Consider the following 11,294-nt stretch of genomic DNA (forward strand, 5'->3'; position numbering starts at 1 on the left):
ATGCTAAACTGGGCAGCCACAGTGGGATGTTTGTGAGGATTAAGCAGAGACTTTTCCAACATGACTGATAACAAAGAGAGAGCAGAAGAAGAAGGAAGTTACCAGATAAGACACTGGCGACACTGTTTTGCTCACTGGTTCATTTGAAAAATGTCTACAGTATCTAGCTGTCTGAATATATGAGGAAAAAAGGACACAGTGTACATTAAATATCAGTTTATTCAAATAAGATGATTAACTATAAGCAATCAGCAAAGTGAAAGTAAAATGGTAACTAAACAAGATTTATTTCTCATGTACAGACAGTTATAAGACAGAGAAATGAAATTGTTCAATGCAGCTGCAAGCTATGAGAAAATTCCATTATAGCAATATGTATTTTAAAATAATTAAGTGTAAAGGTTGCATTTTTATACATGCAGTACATACAGTGATTTTTTTACACTTTCAGATTCATTCATACATTGTTGTTTTTTTTTCTGTGTTTTTTGTCATAGTAATTACACACTCAGTGCACAAATGCGATCCAACTTGAATTAGGGGTTTTCTTACAATAGACTGCATTAGATCTTAACAGTTCTGGGAGGCTAAAGCTCTCTGTGTTTTCCCCAGGAATTCTCATTGTGCCTGGAGGAAACTCTTCTACACCAGGGTCATGACCTTTAAGGAGGCTGGCTGGAACCGACGAATCTTCTTCTTCAGGGCTCTGGAAGCTTTGATGCGGCAGGCTGCGGGCTCGGGGCGGGGTGGGAGCTGCTTGAGGGGCCTTCCAGCTGCGGTGGGTCCCAGCGCAGCCTCAGCCCATACCATGCTTCCCTCCTCATCGTGGCTTTCTGCCTGCTCTCCCTCGTACAGAGACAGGCTGCTGTCGGAGTCTGAGAAGGATTGGAAGCTTTGGCTGGACTCGCTATCTCCGAAGCGGTTGGTGGTGTTATCGCTCATCTCTCCCTCGCTGCTTTCAGCGATGGTGGAGTGAAACAGTGAGGCGCATTCAGCTGAATACTCAGACTCACACCTTGGGGGGTAGTGACTGGTAACGTGAAAGGGTGCTGGAGGGTATTTGGCATTAAGACTGTGGAGAAAAGAGCTAGAAGACACGGAGGACTGGAAGGGGAGTGCAGGTCGTATCCACTGGCCTGGCTTGGCACTCATACTCCAGACCATCTGCATGCTCCCTGGTGCCAGAGCGTGGGGCTCTTTTGACCTCAGACGCTGACCACACGAAGCCAGGAACATGTCCGCATCAGAAGGCCATTTGGCAGTCATCTGCCTCTTCTTCCTCTGCTCTACAGGCTGCTCATACTCCAGAGACTGCAGTCTGGGGCTTTTGCTGGACTTTGTAACCACATGGCTGGGATGCGACTTTGGGTGGGTCTTGTGGGCAGACATGAGTCCAGGACTGTAGAGGCTGGAGTCTGAGCCTGAACCCTGTCTGTATCCCTCTGTTTGACAGGTGGGATTTTTCTGGGTCGCTTTCCCCTTTCCCGATCTTCTGTGGTCTCCCTTTCTTCCAGTGCTCATCTCTCTGGTCCTCTCACAGAAGGAGTCAAAGTTTTGGTGCCTCGCAGCTCGAGGCTTCTCGTTGGTTTTCCTTTTCAGTTTCAAAGCCTTGCTTTTACGATCTGCCTGCCTAACTTTGACCTTCTGAGATCCTGCAGGCACAAATTTGGCATGGACAAACTCAGGTGAAGCTGTGTGACTGCTATGAACCTCAAAGCCTTGACTTTCCTCTGCACTAGAGCTATGGGTCATCACCGGTCTTTGCCTGTGATCCTTCCTATCTTGCGGCCTTGGCTCTGGATTTTCTCCACATCGTTTGTCAGAAAGGCTCTTTGCTACACTGCCATACCTTTCTTGTGGTTTATCATTTCTCTTCAGCGATGAATAGGTGACCTCATCAGAGCTGTACTCCTTTATGGCAGCAGGATAGGAGTACTGCTGTGGCACCTGTGGGCCTCTCACCGACTGCTTATGGTCTGCAATACTGACCAGCTCTTGGCTGGAGTATGCCATGCAGTGTCTCTTCTCTGTGAAGTCTAATGGAATGATGTTTGTCATCTTAGTTGGAGGAGGCTGCAGCATAAGCACCTCTTTCTGAGCCACTTCAGAAAAAACACTTTTATCTTCAATGGGTTTCCTGCAATAGTCACTGTGTTTCTCCAGAGTTCGACTTCCTGCATCACTCTGGATTTTGCTCAGACTGCGCTGGAGAAGGTTGTCAATGTAATGTGTCAGTGTCTTTGTCTCATAGGGCTTTTCTAGGGTGTTGTAATTGTTTCCTGGGGGTCCTTGACCCTCTAGTAGTCCATACATGCTTGCTTCACCCCCATTGGAAAAGATGGGACTCTGGAGAGCCACCGCGTGCAGGGGGCTGGGATAGTGGTACTTTTCAGTCCCAATGCGGGACTCCAGATTGCGCTGAAACTTCGGGTCCCCTGTGGAGGTCTTAAGATTTGGACACATTGGGGGTTTCTTTGCATCCGCAGACTTGTAGTAGCCTGGAACTTGAGCCAGCATTCTGTCAAGATCACCTGATGGAAACAAAAACAGACATTAACTTTCCAAAGCTCAGGCTCCTTTTACAAGAAGAAAGACTGTCTTAATAAAAAATTAAGAGATGTCGTTACCAGTTGACACAGGTCTTGGCCGCGCCTGTTCGGAGCCTGTAGCGCTTGCTCGGATCCTGCTGCTGCCCAGATGAAGGCCTGAACCCCGCGGAGGGTTAGGCTGGGTAGTGCTCTCATCAGCAGAACGTCGGCGGCATACATCAACTTGTGGTGGTGGAGGGCTAACGTGACAATTAGAAGGGCTGATGGGAGCGAGGAGAAGGCTTGTTTGTGAAGATGACAGGCTCTCGCTGTACACTGAATTGCACGAGTTTGACAGGGAGCAAGAGCCGCCATCACTGAGCTCATAGAAACCTTGAAAGAAAACGAACAATTCAATGAGGATCTTCTCAGTATTTAAGAGTATGTGTAGTAGGTTGGGTGTATGCTTTAATATAGTGTGCCACCACACCCGAACTTGGCCTGCTGTCACTCTCCAGCTGCTCCGTGGAGGCCTTGCTCACATCCAGCTTCAGCTCACTGATCTGCTGGTCCAGCTGCTGCAAGTGAGTCTTCAGGCCCACATCCTGCTTTCGAAGACGAGACTGAAAAACAGGCAACACATACAAAAGTGTGAGTGGTACACCCTAGAACAAAGACCGTCTCTAAAAAGATTTCCTTAGAAAGGTAGAAGATTTCTAAGCTACACAGTAAAGCTTCCCATGCAAACAAGGATTTCACTCAGAGTTTCTTTGTGCCAGTCTCTGAACAGGAAAATTGGTCTTAAAAGTCAAAGTCTATGTCAGTAATGCTGTAATTCCATTAAGATTAGGTCTGTTGTTTAGATAAAAGAAGCTCTAATGTAGAACCATCAGAAAAACAAAAGCGACTCAGCTGTGGCTGATGATTAACCCCAGCAGGACATGGGGGAGCATGGAAGAAGCAGTGGTGGATAACTCATTTCTCCCCCACAGCGAGGGGCTGGCCATTGTGTAAACTACTACAGGAGGAAAGCTTGGGGGTTGGGGCGAAGCACTGCTTACTTTGCAGCTTGAGTGGGGTATTTACTGTTACAGTGGTTCTTAAAGTGAAATCTCTGGAGTCAGTGCCTGCAAACACACTATTTTATGAATGCTACATTCTCTTGGAAGATCACGTTAGATCATCTGGTTTCTATTTAAACTGAGACCATTCTTGGAAAACTCCCAGTGGTTATCAGCATGATTGCAAAACGCAATTTAAACCTTATGCTGTCTGATGCATTTGACCAGTGCTGCATGTCAAGTATAGCACCCTAATCCCTTGCACTTCCTTTAAAATGCTTATAACAGCAGCCTGCATGGAAAAAGCTTGTCATGGAAAACTCCACAGAGCTCTCTGTCTCCACAACTCCTCTGATGAACAAGACTCCCTTGATTCTTATCCACAGCAAAAGTTCCATTTTTTTTTTTAATTTCCCAGCATTAGTGGTTAATGATTGAGGTTTGACCCCCTGCGGTCCTCGTGCACCAAGTGCGCGCGCACACACAGCTAAAAAGTCCTCGGGTCCTGCAGTGAACCTTGATTTATGACACCCATCCTACTTCCTACCCCCAGCTGAGGACATAAAAGTGTGTCTGGTAATAATTGAAGGCGGACTGCACATGAGCATCAGCTGACGGAAACCCCTTCTATACAAATAAACTGTTTATTAAAAATAAATAATAAATAAATAAATGTGAGCACAGTGAAGCTCTCTAATATTTAATGAAAACTGCAATAAAATATCATGACAGCATCAAGCTGTGCATAAGCATAGTATCACAAAAGATTCTGTTGTTTTTATTCTTTATAGATTTTTAATGAAATGATATCTTACCAGCTGTTGCTTCAGGGCTGTCAGGGTCGCCTCCAGTCGCTGCTCCTCGGCCCCCATGAGCCGCGCACCTTCTGAGTCTGCATTGACCGAAGTGACCGGTTCTTCTTGGTCGACTCTCAGCGCCCAGTTCACCATATCGCTCTGTCTGTCCCGGAGAAGCTGCAGCTCGTGCAGCCCTGCCAGAGCAGCCTGCAGCCTCTCTCCGACCCTGCTGCGGTCCACTACGGCTGCTGCGCTCAACATCCCCATACAAGAGCCCTTCCTGCTCAGCATGCTGAATGATCAGCGCCGCCCGGGAACATCCAGAAACACAATGTCGTTAAGGATAACCGCTTCCCTTCTCCCCCGGCTCTTGTTGTGCTGTTTGGATTTTAAACTACCTGTTAGAATAAATTTTGAGTAGAGAATAGAGACTAAGCTCCTCCCACAGACAAAACGGTCCTCCTCCTTATTGGCTGGCACGTCGGTCCCAATAAACATCTGGTTCCAATCCTCCCCATTCAAGTCCTCGTTGACTGAAGCTGCCCAGGCATGCGCAAAGTTCATCTGCGTATTACCACAAGATACCGCAGACACTTTATTATGCGATTTCCATCATTCTTTTGTTGCTATTAATCTCTCCAGTAGCGGAGCAAAACAAAGATCCGGAATCATCTTTGTGGACATCTGCCAATGTTTTCAGGGAAAGTAGACATGTGAATAAAAACGACAAGTATTTCTGTAGTCACGAGACAACGCATTTAATCCCATCAGAGGCGTGAAATTCAACAAATTTGAGGCAGAAAGTTCATCTTTAAATTGGTGTGATCTCGATGGCGCTTTTGAAAAAAGTCTTCTTCAATATAATCTTCATCGGGTTAAAACTCACACAAATCATAGTTGTTCATTTTTGTTTTTATTGTTATTATTTTGGAAATGGATTAAAGATTAAACAAATGCAATAAAAGAGACTGGCCAGTTGATATAGACCAATGACAGATAAACAGCTCCATCGTGTGGTTGAACAGAAAGATACAGTTTATGACACTGGCTATTTTTTTTAAACTCATCATCTCTATAATGAGTTAAAAACAGCTGCTTTAAGCTAAGAAAATGACTAATAAACTCAATTTAGGCTTTTAGAAATTAAACTGCATTTTATTAAGGGATTATAACGACACAGCATTTAAGAATGAAAAGCAATGCCTCACCTACCTCGTGTCACTAAGTGTAGCAGCACAAAGTGGGAAGGTGGTGATGACTATGGATAAACTATGAGAAAATGTATACAGAACTGAAAAGAAAGACAATGATTTTTGATGAGACAGTACTGATATTGTAGGGTCTAACAATATAAAGCAACTTGGGGCAACTCTTGTTGTCAGTTCATGTTGTACAAATAAAGTTTATTTGATATAATATGAATCACGTGGAATGCCCACCAATTACATACAGTGTAGTTTATACATATATTTAATGGGTGAAAAAAAGCCAAAGTTAATAGAGTCAACGATTGGAACAAATCTACACACCCGAAACATTGGAAAGCACAACTTCAAATAAAACCATTCTATGAAGATAAACTCCACAGTATCTACTTTTGAGTAAAAAATGAAAATGTTGTGCCTTATCGGATGAATTTACATATACAGTCACAGTAAAAAGGAAGAAAACTCAAGCTTTCATGTATCAGGACATAATAACAATTATCTCTTTCTAACCAGGTTTTAAATTAAGCAATTACAACCTCACATGAACAACAACACATGCCAAGTTACACTATCATTTTTTATTTAACAAAAAGAGTCAAACTACAGAAAGAGTGTGTGGAAAAACTGCATACGACCCATGATTCATGACCTTGTAGAACAAACTTTGACAAAAAATTGAAGTACTTGTTTTCTGTGTGGCTTTATCAGTGTCTCACCTTGTTGTGGAGGAATTTTGACCCACTCTTCTTTACAAAATTGCTGAGGTCAGTGAGGTTTGAGGACATTTGTATATACACAGCTCTCTTAAGGTCCCGCCCCAGAGGTCTGGGATTGTTGTCGATTGCTGCTGTGCTTGGGATCAGTGTTGTGGTGCATGGCCCAGTGTTAACCACACTTTAGCTGTCAGGCAGATGGCCTCACATTTGACTCTAATATACTTTGGTATACAGCAGAGTTCATGGTCAACTCGATAACTGAATGTTTTCCACTTGTGAATAATCTTCCTCACTGCAGAATCATGGAATTGGCATTTTTTGAAAATGGCCTTATACTCACTTCCCAGTCAGGTTGGTAGCAACTATTACTTCTTTAAGGTCATTACTGATGTCTTTTCCTCCATGGCACTTGAGCGTCAATAGCACTTAAAAGGGTGTATTTACAACGTTGAATTCTCTCAATTTTTTGTGTGTTTGTCACACTTAAATATTTCAGATCATTAAACAACATAAATTAATTGTGGCGTATCGCATCTTTGGAAAGCTGATTTCAATTTCTCCAGCCACACGCAGGCCTGGTTACTGCCACACCTGTTCAAATTCAAATTCAAATTTTATTTGTCACGTACACAGTCATACACAGTACGATATGCAGTGAAATGCTTAGACAACTGCATATCGTACATATCGTTCTCGATCAAGAAACTTGAATTGGACCTGCCTTAAAAGGCAGTCATCATGCTGCAATCAGAGGAAATTCAGAAACAAATGAGAAACAAAGTAATAATCTTGAAAAAGAGGTCTTTGATCTCAACGGGACATTCCTGGTTAAATAAAGGTTAAATAAAAATAAATAAAAATAAAAATAAAAGGTTATAAATCCATTTCTGCAACAAAACATGGTGAGAGCCATTATCCACAAACAGCAAAAACATGGAACGGTGGTGAACTTTCCCGGGAGTGGCCGGCTGACCAAAATTACCCCCTAAGACTGCAGTGATGTCTCATCCAAGGGGTCACAAAAGACCCCAGAACAAAATCCAAAGAACTGCAGGCCTCATTGCCTCAGTTAAGAAGAAAGAAAGACTCAGCTGCTGTTTCAATAACTAAGAAAAACAACCTACTTGATTTTTGCCAGAAATCAGATAAGAAATAAATGACAGAAAATTACTGAGCCACCGCTTCATGCTATGGGGGGCAGCATGCGACTGTTCATTTACAATTAGATAAATAATATACATTTATTTATTTAACAAAAACTACACCGAAATGAAGATACATTGTGTGGAAAAAATAAGTACATCGTCACTGCTTTTATAGGGATAACAGAATAAGTAGCATCTATTTACTGCTAGTCAAATGAGCAGTGCTTGATTGACTGATCATCATCAAGCGTGAGCAAAATTTTGGCAGTTTGCTGATCTGGAGCATTCAGGTGTGCATTAACTCAATGCCACAATAAGAAAAGATAGAGGGCCAATAATGAAATTATATAAACATCCATCCATTTTCTTTCGCTTATCTGGGGCCTGATCGCGGGGAAACCAAAGTGTTCCCAGGCCAGCCGAGAGATATAATCTCGCCACGTGTCCTGGGTCTGCCTCCGGGCCTCCTCCTGGTGGGACATACCTGGAACACCTCACCCAGGAGGCATCCTTGTCAGATGCCCAAATGACCTCAACTAGCTCCTTTCGATGTGGAGGAACAGCGGCTCTACTCTGAGCCCCTCCCGGATGGCCGAACTCCTCACCCTTCGGAGAAAACTCATTTCCACCGCTTGTATGGGCGATCTTTTTTCTTTCGGTCAGTACCCAAAGCTCTAAGGGTAGGGATGTAGCTCGACTGGTAAATTGAGAGCTTTGCTTTTACACCATCAATTGCTACCTTATTGTGGTGGAGGGGTTTGTGTGTTCCAGGGATCCCAGGGGCTTTGTTGTTGGGGGCTTTTTGTCCTCTGGTAGGGTCTCCCGTGGTAAATTGGCCACAGTTCACACTGCCTGGGATAGCAAGACCCTGTCTTGGAGCAAGGCACGGGGAGGGTGCCCAAGGGTGAGCGTCTGATGGCCGGGCCTCAGTCCATGGCATAGCCCAAAAAAAGGGACATGTGCTCACCCTCCTGTTGCCCACCACCCGCACACATTGTATGCTTTGCGGTGGAAGGGGGCAGAGACCCTTGCGGGCCAATCCCCAGCTACCAAGACTAGCGACGAGGACATGGAATATATAAGCAATTATTTCCAACATTAGTTAATTAGTTTCCAATTGTAATTCATTAATGATATATTTACATTATTATTTAATGACAAATTTATTTAATTCATTTTGGCATTTGTGGCCCTTCAATGAAATATCAGGAATGATTTAAAACAAGCAATTCTTGTAGTCCATCAGTTTGGGCAGCGTTAAAAGCAGGTGTAATGTGTTTTTACTATGACTGGACATTGCTGCTGTTCACACTGAATCACAGGTGGAAAATCAGGCTGCCCGAATTGAAAATAAATGTTTGTAAGTGCTAATAAAACAAGCCTCAGAATGAAAACAGAATGAGGCTAATGAGGCTAATTAGTTCTTTGCCTTATATAGTGTACAAAGGTTGCAGCCTTGTTCTATCATGGAAATGTTAGTAGACTCCTAACAGTATGACTCGCAGAACATTTGAGAAAAAAACGAGTAAATTAATTAATTAGTTAAATATATACACAGTTAATCAAATATCAATTTATTTCATTTTAACATTTAATAAACTATTTATCTGTTCATTTCAATTTTTAATTCATTAATGACACATTAATCAACTCTAACTCCACCCATACTTACACATACCCACATGCATGCTACATGGGATTAAGAAAGCTTGACTAACAACAACATGGCTTAAAAAAAATGAAGACACCAGACACTAGAGGGTGGTGTTACACAACTTCTCAATTTATGTGAGAATCCTTTTTACACTTTGCTATATTGTTGGTGCATACACTTTTATGGACGTGGCATTATCGCTCTCACCTGGAATTCTGATCCTGGATGGAAAAATAAAGCCATGTCACTCCTTCACTATGTAGCGGATCGTGAAACATGAAGATTATTTTTAAGATACAAAGCTAAAATCATTTGTTTACCAACCTCTGATTGCACAAACACATCCGCATCACTTTGATAGAACACTTTGGCAGGACCCCCATCAAGATGCTCACATTATAGCAAACATATACAGTGCATTGTGAAGCCCACTCCTTACAGGGATAGCGTCATGTCCTTGTGATGGTGCTGGAATAAAACACTGCTTTGTGATGCCTGGATGTAGCTGTGCCCTCATCGCCTTCAAAGCACTTCCTCCAATGTGACATCACTTGGGGTACTGCTCCAAAAATGTCCCCCCTTTAGCAGGCAAGTACGTACCTAGTTTCTTATCCTCTTCCACTTGGACTTCCAAAAGCACATTTAACTACTTTGCCAGGCCAAGTCCAAAAATATCTATCTTTGTGTGCCTTTTTTTTGCGTGCTGCATTTATCAGCATATTTTCCATCCTCCCACTTTTTCCACACACTTAAGGTATGATAAAACAGACAAAAGCACATGGGTGCGGATCCCTTTTATGGTATTCGTGACACTTCTTGAAAACAGCCAAGACAGGACGAGTGTTTTCTACATGCTCAGGTAGATTTCAGAAACAAAGCAGCAGACGATGATGCCACAAACAGGATGCGCGTGATGGAAGGGGTAAACATTAGGTGCTGTCATATGTGGGAGGGTGAGAGGAGGAGGACAGGAGTGGATCCATTGTTAGCTCTGTGTACATGGAAAAAAAAAGCTTTTTACATGTAGGCATTTTGACCTTTTAACTTCAAAAGATGAAAATCTGATATCATAGACAAGACACAGGCTTAAAAAAGAAGCAGAATTCCTCTGAAGGGAGTTGCTGATTTTAAGTTATTTCCTGGCCTTGTTGTATTGTCACATCTTTCTGTGTACTGTTGATCTTGTCAGGGGATTCCCATGAAGGCTCACTAATTGACAATCCAGGTAACAAAGCCAAAGATGGGGACTTTCAGAGATCAAAGTGGCCCCTTGTATCTGACAACAGAGCCTCCCTTGCTTTGCCACCTCTGGCCACCACAACACGAGTATCACTCGCTGCACTGAATGAATGAGTCTTGTAGAACCTCACATGGCGAAAACTGCTTTTTTGATGTTAACACGCGGCTGCTCACCAGTCTCCTTCCTTCACTAGAGTTACTTAGAGAGATTATGGCATTAGATTTTATGTCCAAAGTGAGTTTTACTGGGAAAGTTAATGCATCTGTCCTTCATCTGCAGCTTCTTGCACATATATGTGCTCTTAAAAGAAAGGCTGGCGGTAGAATCGCTCTCTGCTGCGGTTTTGTATGTTATGAAACTGTTGGCTTACTTTTAATGCCTCAAGTGATTTTTAATCTAAAGAGATCCAACTCGATCTCGCCCATGAGACATGTCAGGAATTCCAGCGGGCTGCCTGGGAATTCATTGCTCTCAAAGTTCCAAAACAGAAAGCAGAACTGACATTTGTTGATCCAATTTATGTTACTGACCACACTCAGAACAGTTCCCAGGAATTTTTGTTTTTTACAAGGTATTTGAGATATGTTCTGCTTGTGTCTACAGTTACTGACTTAAGAGCAAAGATCAGACAGTCACTACGCAATCCACCATGTAAGTTTCCAATTCATTGCCAGCGGAGCAGATCCAAGATTTTGTCTCTTGATGAAATCCCAGATTAGAGGTTTGTGTGTGTGTGTGTGGGTTTTTAGCCACGAGTTGTCCACGATAAAACATATTGAATGGCCTGTCTAATATTGTTAGAATTCTCCTTTGGGTTAGTTTCATTACTCAATCGGGACATTTATTTAAATAATAAAGAGAGATATTCATTAAAGCAGGCATAACACGGGTTCCCTCAGGTAGAGCATTTAAATCCTGAAAAGCTTATATGAGGTTTGTAAAGAT

At 42.8% G+C, this 11,294-nt stretch overlaps 1 protein-coding gene across 1 annotated transcript; it reads right to left on the reverse strand.

The window, feature by feature from the left end:
• Positions 1–326: 326 nt before the first annotated feature.
• On the reverse strand, positions 327–4,769 carry dact2 (dishevelled-binding antagonist of beta-catenin 2). Its single transcript, XM_026191129.1, has 4 exons — positions 4,405–4,769; positions 3,019–3,151; positions 2,628–2,921; positions 327–2,531 (listed from the first exon to the last, which is right to left on the reverse strand). The coding sequence occupies exons 1-4, from the start codon at positions 4,675–4,677 to the stop codon at positions 643–645; spliced, it is 2,589 nt and encodes an 862-aa protein (XP_026046914.1). The 5' UTR covers positions 4,678–4,769; the 3' UTR covers positions 327–642.
• Between the last annotated feature and the right edge of the window lie 6,525 nt (positions 4,770–11,294).

This window comes from Astatotilapia calliptera, chromosome 13 (assembly GCF_900246225.1).
Source record: "Astatotilapia calliptera chromosome 13, fAstCal1.2, whole genome shotgun sequence".
Lineage (NCBI taxonomy): Eukaryota > Metazoa > Chordata > Actinopteri > Cichliformes > Cichlidae > Astatotilapia > Astatotilapia calliptera.